The sequence below is a fragment of the Populus trichocarpa genome, chromosome 9 (assembly GCF_000002775.5).
Source record: "Populus trichocarpa isolate Nisqually-1 chromosome 9, P.trichocarpa_v4.1, whole genome shotgun sequence".
In the NCBI taxonomy this organism is placed as follows: Eukaryota; Viridiplantae; Streptophyta; class Magnoliopsida; order Malpighiales; family Salicaceae; genus Populus; species Populus trichocarpa.
The window spans coordinates 9,777,583-9,793,404 of NC_037293.2; the positions used below are offsets into that span (position 1 = coordinate 9,777,583).

The 15,822-nt window shown below is 34.2% G+C and overlaps 2 protein-coding genes across 12 annotated transcripts; both read right to left on the reverse strand.

Moving 5' to 3' along the window:
• Positions 1-3,740: 3,740 nt before the first annotated feature.
• On the reverse strand, positions 3,741-7,639 carry LOC7456376 (uncharacterized protein At1g01500). Of its 3 annotated transcripts, XM_052455726.1 has the most exons (5): positions 7,034-7,619; positions 6,642-6,692; positions 6,394-6,460; positions 5,432-6,225; positions 3,741-4,397 (listed from the first exon to the last, which is right to left on the reverse strand). In XM_052455726.1, the coding sequence occupies exons 4-5, from the start codon at positions 6,134-6,136 to the stop codon at positions 4,173-4,175; spliced, it is 930 nt and encodes a 309-aa protein (XP_052311686.1). In that variant the 5' UTR covers positions 6,137-6,225; positions 6,394-6,460; positions 6,642-6,692; positions 7,034-7,619; the 3' UTR covers positions 3,741-4,172. The 3 variants fall into 3 exon arrangements, with proteins under 3 accessions (XP_052311686.1, XP_002313048.3, XP_024464491.2); XM_002313012.4 differs by lacking the exon at positions 6,642-6,692 and having other exon boundaries at positions 7,034-7,639; XM_024608723.2 differs by lacking the exon at positions 6,642-6,692 and having other exon boundaries at positions 6,346-6,460.
• Positions 7,640-12,656: 5,017 nt separating this feature from the next.
• LOC7464032 (protein NONRESPONDING TO OXYLIPINS 2, mitochondrial) lies at positions 12,657-15,822 on the reverse strand. Of its 9 annotated transcripts, none has more exons than XR_008060083.1 (4): positions 15,535-15,822; positions 15,316-15,434; positions 13,433-13,554; positions 12,657-13,019 (listed from the first exon to the last, which is right to left on the reverse strand). XR_008060083.1 is itself a non-coding variant. In XM_024608345.2 (3 exons), the coding sequence occupies exons 1-3, from the start codon at positions 15,681-15,683 to the stop codon at positions 13,012-13,014; spliced, it is 276 nt and encodes a 91-aa protein (XP_024464113.1). In that variant the 5' UTR covers positions 15,684-15,822; the 3' UTR covers positions 12,657-13,011. The 9 variants fall into 9 exon arrangements, 6 of the variants coding, with proteins under 6 accessions (XP_024464113.1, XP_024464111.1, XP_002314246.3 ...); XR_002983662.2 differs by having other exon boundaries at positions 13,433-13,563; positions 15,535-15,821; XR_002983661.2 differs by having other exon boundaries at positions 13,350-13,563; positions 15,535-15,821.

A 15,822-nucleotide genomic window follows, 5' to 3' on the forward strand; every position in this document is an offset into this window, starting at 1 on the left:
TCAGTCTCCTCGACCTAGATGGCCCAGAGCTCTTGGACCTCCAAAAAAGGCATTGGCGCACGATCCTGAAACAACCCACATGTCCTGGTCTTATTTTTCTTAAGAGGCAGATGGCAGGTTGTTTGCCCCTAATTATTTTTTTAAAAAATAAGGTTGACTACTTATCTCCTGTCTTACCCAGATCCTGACAACCTCTAGCCAGTCTGTTTTAAACAAAAAAAAATCAATTTTCAATAATATTTTAACCGAAAAAACAAAAAAAAAACACTATAAACACCTCTTAAAACATATTTACAATCTCTAACAACTCAAAAATTGACTTAAAAATCCACAATCAACCCGAAATTAAAATTCTTTCAGGGTTCAAATCCATCCTTCCAGGCAAATTTAAAGGAAAACAACACCTTGAACAAACGCTCCTCGTTAAAAAGAATCCATTAACACCGAAATCATATGTTTTTGTGGCTGAAATTGGATTCATTTGATTACTTTCTTTCTTTCTACCACTAAAATTTAGCTATTTATACTCTATTTTTACAAACAAGAGACCAATAAATAATAAAAATAAAGTTTAGAATTAAAATTGAAATTTATAAGTTGTCAGAAACTGAAAATTTATAATTTGAAAAGTTTAAGAACAAAAGTATACATTTAGCTCCAAAATTATAAAAACTATCTCCTTTTACTATGTTTCTCAGTTTAGTGGCCTATCTTCAGATGTTGCAATTCCTTAATAAAAATGTTTTAATTGACCATCACTTAAAAAGGTGCAATTAGAAAGAAAAAAAAGGGAAGAAGAAGAAGAAGAAGAAGAAGGAGAGGAGGGACCAAAGAAAATCACTGTAGGAATCCACGTTGACGTATCTCTAGCTGAACAATACCGTAGAGAAAAGTATTTTCCCGATGTTTTTTTTATTTTTATTTTTATTTTGAGAGTATTTGTAAATTAACAGCGGTACTAGTTAACTTTCAAGCTAAACAATCACTGATGAAACAGAGTTACGAGCCAAGAGCCAGCTTCTTTAATTTGACTTTGGGACCCGAGGCCATTGATTATCGGACCATGCTCCTTACCTACAAGCACATGCAGCGATGCATGGCTTCAACATGGGACACTGGAGAGCCCATCGCCTATACCCATTGGTGGTTTCTTTATTGTGTACTTGGTTTCTAGGTCCACCTTATTCATTAACTCGGATTTGTTTCCGAGAGGACCCAAAAAACATGACACCGCACCTTGATTTATATGTTTCAACAAAACGTGGCCAGTAAATGATGATCTTATAGCCCTTCTGTCCCGCCCTTGAATCATGGCATTGTTTCTGGTTTTCTGCCGAATCAGTAGGTATCATGGCGTGTAAAGAAGACGCTTCACTTCTTTTTGCTTGTTTTAAATGGTAAGGATCCCACCGCCTTAGCATTTCACCGTAATTACCATTGACCATTGAACAAGCATTTCACCTGGTACGCCATGATCACGCTCTTTATTTCAGCTGCCAGTGCTTGTGATTTTTCCTTCTACAGCTCAACTAACGTTCTATATTCGTTAACTGGCCTCCTTCAACAAACTATGGTATTATTTCCTTGATCAAATTGATCTTGCAAGGTGGAAATTTATCGAATTAAAGTAGAAAAAAGAAATCTGGCAGAGGGTGGATTGCTGGTCTTGATTTAGACTTGCCCGTGATATGGAATATGGTGCTTGGTGGTCCAGCATTTACTGTTGGATTGGACAAACTTCGAGCCCATTAACAGACCCAGGACCAGTTGGACCCTCTTCGAATCTTCTGGGACTAAAAGAAGGGTTTTAAATCAACTCGGGAATGGAGGCCAGCCTGACGGAAAGGATTAATGTGAAATTGATGTGCTGAAGTTGATTCACTTGAAGGTGCATGTTTGCATGTGCTGTATGTGATTGGCTTGATGGATTCGTGTCAATTGCAGGTTTTTTTTTTTTTTTTTTTTTTTTTTTTTTATGGATTGATATTTAATACTGTATTATTATTATATTACCGTGAATAACTTCTTAAAAAAAAGTTAAAAGGCCCATTTAAAAAAAATAAAAAATAAAAAAAATGTAAATTAAATTAGAGGTTTTACATAAATTAAAACACCTTTAAAAGCACCCCAAAAAATCACAAAAAAAACCCAATTAAAAGACATAAAAAAAAATTAGATAATTAGAATAGGCTTTTTTATATTAAGCCCATGAAAAGTTTTTTTATTTTAAAAAAGGTTTTTTTTAGCTTTTTAAGATTATAAACATGAAATAATCTAATATGTATTGTTTAATATTACGATAGCTTCTGATTTTTGCTCAACAACAAAGAAAAAAGTGTTTTTTTTAAGTTTTTTTAATACGTAATTGTATTTCAAACTTTAATTTTAAATAAATTAAAATAACTTATCAAATATATATTTTTTAAAATTACATCTAAAAAATATTTTTTCAAAACCTATATTTTTTAACATCAAATACAAGAACTACCACGTTCTCCAACACATCTTATCACTTACCTAAAATTCAGATCCTGTCTTTTCAAGTTTTGGCTAAACTTGACCGGAATTCAAAAAATTCATAAGATTTCAAACTCGTTTAGGCCCTTTGATGGGTTAAGTGAACATGCTATTCATAAAATCAACTCTAAAACACTCCCACTTCCGATCTGTCCTAATCCTCTACTTCCTTTTTATCTTGTCTTTTCTTTTCATTTTGTCTTTTGCTAAATCTCTTAAAAACCCATAGCCTCTCATTTCAACGTCAAGCTCTTCCCTTCAATTCACGACCATCAACTCCTCATTTACCTTTATACCCAAGTAATTCTAGGAATCAAATAAATTGTGAAGGGATGTTATTTTGTCTAAGTTTTTTATCCAATTTTTGGATACCGGAGCATAGGGCTGGCAATTGTGCAATCAAGAGAGCAAATGGTGACGATGAAAGTCATGAAACAAGTGAATCGATCAGTTGAGGCCATGCGCACCAAGATTAGCGTGAAGAGTAATGTTATTTGGAACTTGCCCAAGAACGTCCTATATTAGTTCAGGGCATGTCCTCATCTTCTTGTTGTTATAGCAAATGTTGGGAATTTGCGACCACTAGTTTAAGTGTATAGCTCTCCAGTTCACAGTTTTGTTTGTTTGCTTCAATCCCGTGTGGCTGGGTTGGAAGTTAATATTTCATTATAGCAGTCCATTTCAAATTTTCTATTTCCACACAGTCGATCAATTCTTGTCATGGTTAATATCTGGTAAAGAGAGTTTTAGGTCGAAACATTGTGCCTTTCAGGGTCATTTGGCTGACTTCTGAATTGCAGGCCTGGAAGTAAGTTTGAGGCGCAACACTGTGATATTTGTCCGGACAGCATTTGCGAATGTCTAGTGCTGGGTAGAGACCATACTGTCTTTTCTTTCTGTCTTTTGCTAAATCTCTTACAAACTCATTGCCTCCCATTTCAACACCAAGTTTTTAAGTTGTCGCACTTATGGTTAAAATATACTATTTTACCTTTTTTTATAAAAAAAAAAACTGTTATTTTGTCAAAATTTTAAGTTTAATATGCTATTTTTTTTTATAAAAAAAATAAATGTAACGAGATGATAAAAGTCAAGGATCACGTATCATTATGCTAGGCTGCACAGAAAGCTGTAAATCGTAAGCCACAAATGATTTAACTACTCCAGTAAAACAACAGAAGACAAGCAAAACCAGTAAGATGTGTATGTCAAGACAGGAAGAATATCACGCAACAGAGGATAACCTCTGTCCATTACCAAAATTTTACAATAGCTATGAACAGTATTGCAGGAAGGAAAAAGAAAGATCAAGCAACTATCAAACTCACAAGAGGCATACCACACCACACACAGCGCCGTGCCCTGCATTAAATACATAAACAGACCAACTCCAGATGCGATCCATTTGAGAGAATTTCGTGAAGTTTCCGATGTTGCAGTATGTAATAACTGCCCTTTTATTTTAGATGCAAGGCTTAGCCCCAGAAGACCAACAACGCTTAAGTATTACCTGCATCTAATTGCAATGGTGAAAAATCCTTATTCACAATCAGGATTCAGGGCATGTCAGAAACGCCCAGAGTTAGCTGCATTTGGATTGTGAGTAGAAGAATGAAAGGCATGGTGCTAAAATTGCCAATTAGCAAAACTGTTAGTCATGGTAATCGCCTTCTAAAGTTGCGGGTGGTGCCTTGGTAGGTTCGTACCAGCAAGCCCACACCTATCCCAATTCCAACACAAACGCTTAGGCCAATGCCAACACCCACTCTAACACCAGCATTGAACCATGACATTTCACCATCTTCACCGTCCATATATTCTGTTCCTGGGAACAGGTGGTAATCTTCATTCTCCGGCTTGTGGTCTGAGTATTCAGATAACTGCAGAGTTTACAAGGTAAATTAAAAGCAGAATGCTTGGGGGCACAACTTCAAAGAAATGAGGATAAAGTACTGATCTTAGATGGTATCAAGCTTCATAAAGTCTCTAGAATCACTCGCAACACAACATACTAAAGTAGATTAAAACAAAGGAATTCATATCACAACTGCAGTTACAACACAGTACTGGTTCTAACATGCCAACAATCTCTCACGCATAGGACTGCCCAGAAAGTGCAAGGTAAACGAAGCTACCAATGGCCTGTTTAACCCTGACTATATCTGGATTGAGAATTCAACTAGATACTGTCATCAGAGGAAACTATAACAACTTTAAACAACCATTTTGTTCTTAACATCCATTAAATTTTCTAAGAAACCAGCAGATCTTTATGCATGATTATCATCTTAAGATAGCATTTGAAGCATATGAAGACACCTGCATGCTATACGAGGGAGAGATGTTGCACTAATGACACCACCGAAGAAAACCGTATAACTCTTCAAACAGATTAACTTGAATTAATAGTTTAGGATTTTTACTTTTCAATCTAGAAATATTCACACATTTTTCATGTTGTTGTAGCGGGTCATTTAAGCAAACAACATACAAAACAAAATGGGGTTGGATTGTACTATTATCTACCTTGCAAAACGCATACTAGAATCATATCTTTGCATGTAAGTAGAATGACTAGAATAGAATAAGAAGTGTCAAATAACTATCTCAACCCAAAAATTTAAGCAGTTAGGTGAAATTTTAAGACATGATTTATATTATTCTTTGACATATCAAGAAAAAACAAACTCATGACTGTTTAGTCAATAAGACTCTAATACCATATCAAATAACTATTTCAACCTAAAAGTTTAAGTTGTTAGATGAGGTTTCAAGACATGATTATATTATTCTCTAACATAAAGGACTAAGAACTTGCAAAGATGGAAACAGGTCAAAAACAAAACAGAAGAACTAAACATTCTGAAAGCAAAACACAATTTTCCAAGAAATCCAAGATGAAATTAAGGTATACCTGTAAAGGAAACCTGGAAGGGGCTTTGTCCTGGCTTTCAGTTGCCTCATATTCTGGTATGGAATCTAACATCCCCTTTCTCATTTGCTTCTTACGAAAACCAAGCTGCAATGTCTTTGTTAAGATAATTGGAGTGCCCGAGAAAGATCCTGTAACATAGACCTCAATTGTAGGCATCTCTGAATCTGGACCCATAAATTGTTTATCCTTCAGGAAGCCGTTGCCTAGTGTTATGTCTGATTCACAATTCATGCTCCACCTCTGGTCATGGTTCCTTGATTCCCCTACAAAACCATTGCTACAACACAATTCTAAAACACCAGATAACACGAGGACATCCTTATCAAAAACCTCAAACCTCACACTCCCAGTCATCCTTATACTATCGGTGCTGACAAATGTTGCTTCTTCAGATTTCTTATCTAATCTATCCCTCCTAAGAGTGGTTGATGCACCATCAGAATTGATAGAAGTTCTAACACCATTTACTTCGAGAAGGGTATCAGGATATAATGGAATATAGTTCACAGAAAGGTGCTCTGGAGTCGAGTCATCAATCTCACATCTGCTGATTCGGACATAGAATACTCTTAAATCAAGCCAAGGTAATGATCTGGGTTGATGAGGAGTTTGCCTAACAACTGCATGACCATTTTCTCTTAGCCCATTTCCATTAGATGTTTCATAAGAATTCTCCATGAACATAAAGAAATCAATCGTCCTCCTAAATAAAAATCTTCCACCTTGACTCTGTTGCTAACTTCAAGTTCATTTCGGAGGAACAAACAAATAACCTGTGGACATGTCCAAAAAGTGAATCCATAGCAATTCAATCAACATAAGTTGAAGTTTGGACATAGCCAAAGAATAAAAGTCCATTTGAAAATCGAAGAGTTCAAAGAGAGACAGAACACCTAAAACGTAACTGGAGAGAAGAAGCAAAACTAAACAGTAAATGAAACCTTTTGAGAATTGAGACAGAAGGCTTTAACAGACCAGCCAGAACCATACACCAATCCTTTCTACTTCCTGCAAGAAATTAAAGCAAATTAAGAAAAAGTAAAGCCCAAGTTGGGACAACGTAAATAAGTTGAAGAAACAACGGTTAAAGAGATAAGAAGATGAGAAAATAAGCCAGAGAAAAGTCCAAAAGATTAGATGTTGAAAAACAATAAATTACGTAACTCCCCCAGGAAAGAAAGAAAAATACTACTGGAGGGTAAAGCTGAACTAACGGTTCTTTCTCCAAGCCGATCAAGACCTAATATAAAGTACAAAGCACACACCAATCAAACTCACCTAAAAACCAATCACATCTAAAAACTAATCACAGATAAACCATACCAGGTATACCAGAGAAATAAAACCGAACACTGGCTACAATTCACTGAAGAAGATTAAACCTTTTAAAGATTGTAACAGAAACGGAACAGAAAAATAAATCACCGCAGATTCCAAGAAACTGGACGGCATAGAAGACAAATTATGCAAGTCTTACAAGCAGACAAATCCCTCTCCCTCTCTCTCTCTCTGCATCCAATCACAAATAAAAGAAATACTAAAATATGATAAAAGAATTGTTTAATTGCAAAAAATACTCACCAGACTTGTATCTCCAAGACACAGTCTTTTGTTTCTCTCTTAGGGGCCTCCACAATCCTATCGTATCGAATTCAAGGCCTCTAAGAACACTTGTCTCTCCTCCAATATAAAAGAAACTTGGCTTTTGATTTGCTAGAGAACAACAATCCTCCTAGCCATGCAAAAGCTAAACTTTCCACACAAAAAAACAAAGCACAAAACTCCACAAACAACCTGGAATTTACTTAATCTACAATTAATGGGATGAAAAACAAAGAACAGCCCAGTTCGTCAAATTCAACAAACAAAAATAGGCTGCCTTTGATTTGAATTATAGTTGATTGTTGATGAAATTGAAAAGTAAAGACCAGCTGATCAAAAAGCAAACTTTCAAATATTGGATGGTTGAGTGCATTTTTATGGATAGGATAAAAAAAAAAACAACCCTGATAATCAAATTCAACAAACAAAAAAGGGTGTGTTCTTCGATTTGATTTTTAGATTATCACTGTAAGTTGATCAGATTGAAAAAGCAAAGAGCTGCGCAAGCAGCAGAGTGGCAAATTCTGGGTGGTTGCAGTCGAGTCTCTCTTTATTTTTTTAATTCCTTTTTACGGTTATTATTATATTGGAAGAGTGGGGTCACTCTGTATCTGATATTTTTCAGATCTTATCCAAGAGAGAGAGGAAGCGGGTCGGTTCACAAGGCCGCGGTCAGTGAAAGGGATTCGCTCTTTTTTTTTAAAAAAAAAAAAAACCTTTAGTTGCTCCAGCTTTAAGATTTGTGAATCTTATACTACAAGGATCCTGTCCGTGAGACTTTTTCCTTCTATCTTCAGATTTTATTTAATTTTTTTATCCCGCAAGATGCATGGATTACTTGATTAATGAGACTCGTCTTTAAATTACATTTTGATAAAATCACAATTAAGCGTTCCATAGCATTTTTATAAGTTTCTATCTTATTGAACTTTATGTTGAAATCATGATCCCATCATTTTATAATATTTTTTAGGTTTTTATTTAATGCTTAGTAGTTTTTTATCTGTTAAAGTTGTGAGATTTTAAGTTTTAACCACTATTATTGTATAATCATAGGTTGAATGACTAGTAGTTTACTTGTAAGGGAACTTTGCATTTGAGTGGCAGTCTCTGCCTTTTTCTTCTTTTTTTCTAAGTGGGTGTTTATAACAGAGTAATACTCATTTTTTTTTTAAAAAAAAAATTGAAGTTAGGAAAAAAAAAAGAGCTGGAACTTAATGTAAATTATGGTTTTTTATATATATATATATAAAATAGTTGTAAGCTTGGTGCATTTTTTATTTTTTCAATAAAAATTTGTGTTCATTTAAAATAAATAAATATGTTTATCAAATTTCTATTGAGAAAAAAAAACTGAAAATAAAAAAGGAAAATTATTTTGTATCACTAAACACATCATTAATATTTCTTGTTTTTTCCCGATAAGTTTGTCTATTCAAACTAAAACAATTTTAGTTAAATTTTATAACAAAAATAATGCGTTCACTAGATTTTTTTTTTCCCAACACAGCTATAAATTCATAAATCTCTCACGTTTTCTTTTCATTGCAAGTGCGAGATATTATAAAAAGAACTAAAAAAAATTATACCGTTTTAATTGTTTATATAAACCTTGAATATATATTTTTAATCATTTTACAACATATTCTATCAAAGTTCAAGTGATTAACGTGTGTAATGAGCTAAGTTCGCGAGAACGAGCTCTAAAAAACACAAGTTATTATTCATTGCCCGACAGACAACTTTTCGTGTGTTATTTTTTTTCCGGAAAAAAAGGGACGAACAACCAAAGTTTTAAGACCCGGCCCGGTCCAAGGCCTGGGTTCCGGGTTTTGGCCGGGTCACCGGGTTTGACCGGGTTGACCGGGTCAATTCTTTTAAAAAAAAATCAAAACGACGTCGTTTTAGTAAAAAAAAAAAACACAAAAGTCAACGGGTTTGTCACTGGGTCTTGACCGGGTCTTGCCGGGTCAGCCGGGTCACCGGGTCGACCCGCCGGGTCAGCCGGGTCACACCGGGTTTTTCCTTCCCCCGTTTTTTCATCAACCCGGCCCGGTTCCGGCCCCGGATTGGCCGGGTCCCGGGTCGACCCGCCGGGCCGGACCGGGTTTCAAAACTATGCGAACAACCGCTTAAAAAAATAAAAGAAAATATTGGCTAAGCACGTGCCTACCTCAGCCCACGCTCTTTGTCGTTTTGTGACAAGCCTATCCTAGGGCAGCTAAGCTATCATTTGGGTTTTTTTTTTAATTTTATTATATATTATTGGAATTTTATTATTTAGTATTGAATTAATTATAAAATAAATTTTTTATTTTTTTATTATATAATAAAATAAAATAAAAATAATTCAATATAGTAAAATTCATAATTAGAGTTGCAGATTAACGGAATTAACTAGGATGAACTTAACATTTTTTTTTTCTTTGAGTTATTTAAAGACAATTTCATTTAATTTAAAATACAAGCTAAGAAAAAAATTCAGTAAGGATTTTACAAGTTTGGATCTCTATAATGAATTTAATAATAACGCTAAAAAATTTTTTATAATCTAAATATTATTTTTTCAGCTATAGAAAATAGTTTGATCTTAAATAGCTTGAACTAGTTAGATGACCCGCGTGATGCCGCGGGTCAATTTTTTTTGCATAAAAAATATAAAAAAAAGTTAAGATTTAAAAGTGTTAGGTCTTTCTGTAAAACTATACTTAAGAGTCTTGGGTTTGGCTGTAATGTCTGACCCAGGAGTAATATTTATAATATTAATAATAACATTAAACTTGCATGACCCAAGTTTAAGTGGGTTTGGCTGCAATATCAGACCCAATAACCTTGGATGTGGGTCTGGCTGCAAGGTCGTATCATAAAAGTGTGATAATTAAATAGATTAAGTAAAAAGAAAAAAACATAGAAAAAAAAAACCAAGATGAAGAAAATAACTAATAAAGAAAAAGAAAAAAAAATCTGAATTAACTGGGTTAACTCTTCAAACCAAGTTAACTCGTCAAATATTGGATTTGTGTCGTGAAAGTTTGATAACTAAATAGAAAAAAAAAATTGACGGGTTACCCCAGAATTAACTGGGCTAACCCGTCAAACCCGGGATCCGTGTCATAAAAGTCTGATAATTAAATAGAAAAAATTTAATATTAAGAAAGTAAATTAAAAATAATAATTAAAAAAAATATATAAAAAACAAAAGCATACCCAAGGGTTAATTTTTTTTTCTTGCATAAAAAATATAAAAAAGGCTAAGATCTAAGAGTGTTAGATTTTTTTGCAAAGATATACCCAAAAGCCTTGGGTCTAACTGCAACGCTTGACCCAATAGTAATATTTATAATATTAATAATAATATTAAACTTACATGACTCAAGTTTAAGTGAGTCCGACTGCAACACCAGATCCAAGAGCCTTGGATGTGGGTCTGACTGCAAGTTCGTGTCATAAAAGTATGATAATTAAATAGATTAATTAAAAAAAAAACAAAGAAAAAAAACCAACATGAAGAAAAAAATTAATGAAGAAAAAGAAAAAAAATCTGAATTAACTGGGTTAACCCATCAAATTTGGGATTCATGTCATGAAAGTTTGATAACTAAATAGAAAAAAAAAAAAGGTTGATGGGTTAACAAAGAATTAACTCAGTTAACCCGTGAAACCAGGTTAACCAGTCAAACCCGGGATATGTGTCATGAAAGTCTGATAATTAAATAGAAAGAAATTAAACATTAACAAACTAAATTAAACAAAAAAAAATTAATTAAAAAGAAAAAAAAACTTCAGCTTACCTTGTCGAACCAGGTTAACCCGTTAAACCCAGGATCCATGTCATAAAAGTCTGACAACTAAATAAAAAAAATTTAACATTAACAAAATAAAAAAATAAATAAAAATGGACCGGTTAACCCAAAATTAACCGGGTTAACCCGTAAAACCTGAGACATGTGTCATGAAAGTTTGATAACTAAATAGAAAAAAATTTAACATTAACAAACTAAAGAAAACGAAAAAAATTAATTAAAAAGAAAAAAAACAAAAAAAAAACTCTGGGTTAACTCGTCAAACCAGATTAACATGTTAAACCTGGGATCCTTGTCATGAAAGTTTGATAACTAAATAAAAAAAATTTAACATTAACAAAATAAAAAAGCAAAAAAAAATGGACGGGTTAATCCAGAATTAACTGGGTTAACCCGTGAAACCAAGTTAACCCGTGAAACCTGAGATATGTGTCATGAAAATCTGATAACTAAATAGAAAGAAATTTAACATTAACAAACTAAAGTAAACGAAAAAAATTAATTAAAAAGAAAAAAAAATCCAGGTTAACTTGTGAAACCAAGTTAACCTGTTAAACCCGGGATCAATGTCATAAAAGTCTGATAACTAAATTAAAAAAATATTAACATTAACAAACTAAATTAAACAAAAGAGAATTTATTAAAAGAAAAAAAAACAAAGAAAGACAAAAAAAAGCTAAAGGCATCAAAAATGAAAAAATAAAAAAAAATAGCTTAAACTAAATTAAACAAAACAAAATTTATTAAAAGAAAAAAAACATAGAAAGAAAAAAAAAAGCTAAAGGCATCAAAAATGAAAAAATGAAAAAAAATAGCTTAAACTAAATTAAACAAAACAAAATTTATTAAAAGAAAAAAAACAAAGAAAAAAAAAAGCTAAAGACATCAAAAAATAAAAAATGAAGAAAAATAGCTAAAAAAAAACAGTTTTAAAAAAAAAAAACAGCTCAACCTTTTACTATGGATTGCTACTGTGAAACGCTGAGCAATTTTAATATATTTCTAATGCATACCATACAATTTCACCAAATAAATCAAATAGCATCCTCGAGCTACTCTACCATCTATACAACAGACATAAATAAAACAGTTTGATACTTCACTGCCTTGGCATTTCACGAGAAGACACGTGGGGAAACGGAACTTACATGCTTGCGAAAACAATTTCTTATCTTCTGCTTCATATCCATCTCTAACATGGCATCATTACCATTCCCTTGCATGATAACGTTGCAAGAGGGAGCTGGCATGGCAACACGTTGGTCGGAATCAATGGTAACTTAACCACTGCTCATGATGTTGGTCCTCCAGACACCTCAGATAAACTTAATACCTTAAATGAACTCCCTACCATAGCCAACATACACACTACTAAGAGTCCGAATTTGAGGAGATAAAATGGTAAACGAGCTCACTGCCGAGCTCAATGCCATAGCCAGCATCTCAACGTTTTAAGAGAAACTTCTAATTTCTTGTAGTATTACTTATTTCTCAACAGGGGTCACAATTAACCAACTGGGATCACAAGTTTTTAAAAAGAATTCCTCATTTCACACGCAATGCTATTTGTGGTTGATAATGTATAGGAAAAGGACAGCGTGTTTCCTTAACCTTCCGTGCAATGCCTCCTGATTGAGAAATATTATCCACTTCCTTCAATGGCAATAGGGTGTAAAACGTAGAAAACAAGTTATAATTTCCAAGAATATCCATTTCAAAGCAGATGTTTTTCCATCCAGTTCAATCATCACGTTATAAACTCTTCAGATTGGCAAATTCATGCATCCTAGACCAAAAGATGAATGAAAATGGAGTGCATATGAAATAAACTCTTGAAAATCAACTATTGCGAGACAGATATCAGACATATAAACGATAATGTAATAAATTACATCTATCGGTGTGATTACTGTATGCAGGTCATCCTCCCGTTCAGAGAAAAAGGCCAACACGGCATAAAATGATAAATCAATACCACGCCTCATTACCTCATGGGATGGACGTTAGGTTATATTCATCGAATCACAATCCTACGAATTCCAACGAAAATATCGGTTTCTCCACAATAGTCAACCAGCACGTTTTGATGGACAATGGTGCTGATGATCTGTGTGTCATTGATTTTTTTGTGGAAATGTGCCTCCGCCAACTGATCTAGTGTTCTGTCCACGATTCAAAGCATGTAATTAATTCCCGTGTTATTTTTGGTCAACATCACAATTCACACATCCAAAAAAATGAATATGGGAAAAAATGGAGAGAGGAACGAGGGAGACACATGCCAAGTGATCTTGACACCCATCATCCACTTCAATTCAGCTATCAAACCATGATATGGGTTAAAACTACGTTTTCACACGGGACCCACTTGTGTGCAAAGAAAACATGGGAGGGTGAGCATGCATCAGGTTCAGACATGAATCGCTCCAATCAAGCCAGCTCAAGCACATAATGAGGTGAATAGGTGCTATTTGGAAATAAGAAAACCAAACCTCTGTTTTGTGAGAGATGTTAATACCACCAGTATTACATCAACCCCGCTGAAGTAAATGATCCTGGCCAAGAGATGACTTACATCAAGCAATAGCCACGAATGGAAATGAGATGTCAAAAAGAAGAACCAACATTAGGGGAAGAAAAACTGCTCAAATGCAACCCAATTTGGTTTGAAATGACCCGAGTCTTGTCACCGAGGAACTGCAAAATCTAGGAAAAAACCAGCGATAAAAAAAAAAGAAGAAACTCAGTAGCTGGAGAAATGTAAAAAAAAAAAAAGAATTTTGTTCAGCAACAGGAAACTTAAAACATGTTGAGGAAACAAATACGGAACATAGAATACTAAAAGTTAATTGGGCAACAGAGGGGAACATGATAACAAGAATTCAACAAGGGAGTCTGAGGATAAAAAAAAAACCATCCTTGCTGCCCCAATTTCATTCTTCATCTAATGATTTGATTTATATTTTTGGTGATGAGAACTTAAGGATGACTAACACTGTGATCATTCCGAAACACAAGCATAAGTTGTATGCTGCAGCCACCACAGCAGAACCACAACATTTGAAGTTGGATATAGAATTCAAGTGTCTTACAAGGCCAGCATCTCTACTTTACACACCAGAGCTAAGATGGAAAAACAAATGAATGGGCAGGTTATTCACATTTCATTTGATGGTTAGAAGCGAAATAAAAGCTAATCAGTGGTAATTCTAAAGATTCCCCAAGGGAAAAATATAGATGTCTCCTATTTTGCCCCTAAAATGTGCAAGGAATATTTTAAAGATTGAATCGACAGGTTACAACACAAGCAATAACGAAGTTATGTCTTGTTGACAGAAGCTTGACTTTTCATCTTGTAGCTGATCAACCAAGGGATTCTAATTTCACATACATTTCATCTTTCACGTTAAGAGACCTCTACTCTCACAGCCATCGAATGATGAAGGAAACCAGATATTTTGATAAAGAGAAGTTCTGTTTGAGGACAGGTTAAAATCCCTATCAAATCAATTTGTCCTGCTTTAAGGACATTAAACATTCAATTAACAAATGGCATTACCAGACCCCACGTTAACTGGTACAGGATATTATAACTCAAAGAATCCATGGGAAAAAAAAAACTAGCAACCAATGACAAATATAATTCATCCATTTTCTTTGTGGTGGGGGAAGGGGGAAACAGCAGCAAAAAGGCAAAATAACAGCATTTTGGCTAAAACATGTTTGCATATGCTGGCATATTACAAAGAAACAAAATTCAAGACTCGGAAAAGGATTCAATTTCCTTTCACATTTATCACCCCAGCAGGTCATGTCACAACGGTGTTGCAAGTCCTATTGCAATATAGTAGAGGAATCGAGTCAGAGGCAACCATCAACGCAGAATAAAAGGTTGAAAGGAAACAGTACTAAAAAAACACTGCCAAGATAAAACCCATTAAAAAATAATTTTATTTCAATATTAATCAAATGCCATAAAACTTGAACACCGGCAAGATATCCATTTCAGCACAATCTGGTTTTATTCGTAGATATAATAAGAGAAGACAGAAATTATAATAAATGCTTGCAAGACCAAGCAAGTACTGTACACACACTAAATAACCCACATCAGTTTCTACAACGTCCATTTCCTAATTCCTACAACACATCCAGGTAAACAAACACCAGTGTTTATTAATTAAAAATATAATAATTGAGTTAATAATAAAGTAAATTCTTCCAGAGATATCGAAAAGTCCAGTTCAACGCCATCCCGGTGCCTTCTCATTGCCTCTGAAGAAGGCACCTAATAACAACTATAGAACCCTCATAGTGCATAAACATGTGGGGCCTCAACATATATTTGACAAATGACACGACAGACTGTACTTGGTATTTCTCAAAATGATAAAAACAACAATAAACTAAAATGATAAAAAAAAAAAGATAGAAACTTGAGAAATAAAAACAACTGACCTCGAGAGAGCCAGCTCCAGCAGGAAGAATCAACAGCGATGCTAGATTTGAGTCTAGCATTTGCAATTGCATTGTGAAGTGGCATCAGTGACTCCACACTCCCTAGAACTGAAACAACCCTACAATTCAAAGGCAATTACAAAACATTATATTAAAATAATTAAAACAAGATCCAAATTTGAATTGAAAAGAGGAATGAGTTTGCTTTTTTCTTTTTACCTTGAAGAGGCAAGGATAGTTCGTGTTGGTGTTGAAGTGAAAGGAGAAGACATGGATTTTGCGTTTAGTGTTTTCTGAGTTACCGTTTTGGATCGAGATGCCAGGGACCTTGAGGTTGCCGTTATTGCCGATCTGCAAAACGATGCCATTTCTGGTTTAGAGAAGCGGAGAGTGAGTTTAAAGTATCTGACTCAAAATCGAGAGATGAAAGGGTGATTGATGGCTTAAACCCTACGCTACACAGCGAGGGAGTTTAGAAGACCAGAGCCTTTAAATTGTGGTGAGAAC

What these genes read in the sequence shown, in the direction of transcription:
- LOC7456376 (XM_002313012.4), bottom strand. Translation starts at nt 6,136, where the DNA reads ATGTTCATGGAGAATTCTTATGAAACATCTAATGGAAATGGGCTAAGA. An exon ending in CTTCCAGGTTTCCTTTACAG is followed by an intron (nt 4,398 to 5,431) that starts GTATACCTTAAT and finishes TAAACTCTGCAG; the next exon opens with TTATCTGAATACTCAGACCA.
- LOC7464032 (XM_024608341.2), bottom strand. Translation starts at nt 15,683, where the DNA reads ATGGCATCGTTTTGCAGATCGGCAATAACGGCAACCTCAAGGTCCCTG. An exon ending in ACTATCCTTGCCTCTTCAAG is followed by an intron (nt 15,435 to 15,534) that starts GTAAAAAGAAAA and finishes TTTGAATTGTAG; the next exon opens with GGTTGTTTCAGTTCTAGGGA. An exon ending in CTGGAGCTGGCTCTCTCGAG is followed by an intron (nt 15,146 to 15,315) that starts GTCAGTTGTTTT and finishes AGTTGTTATTAG; the next exon opens with GTGCCTTCTTCAGAGGCAAT.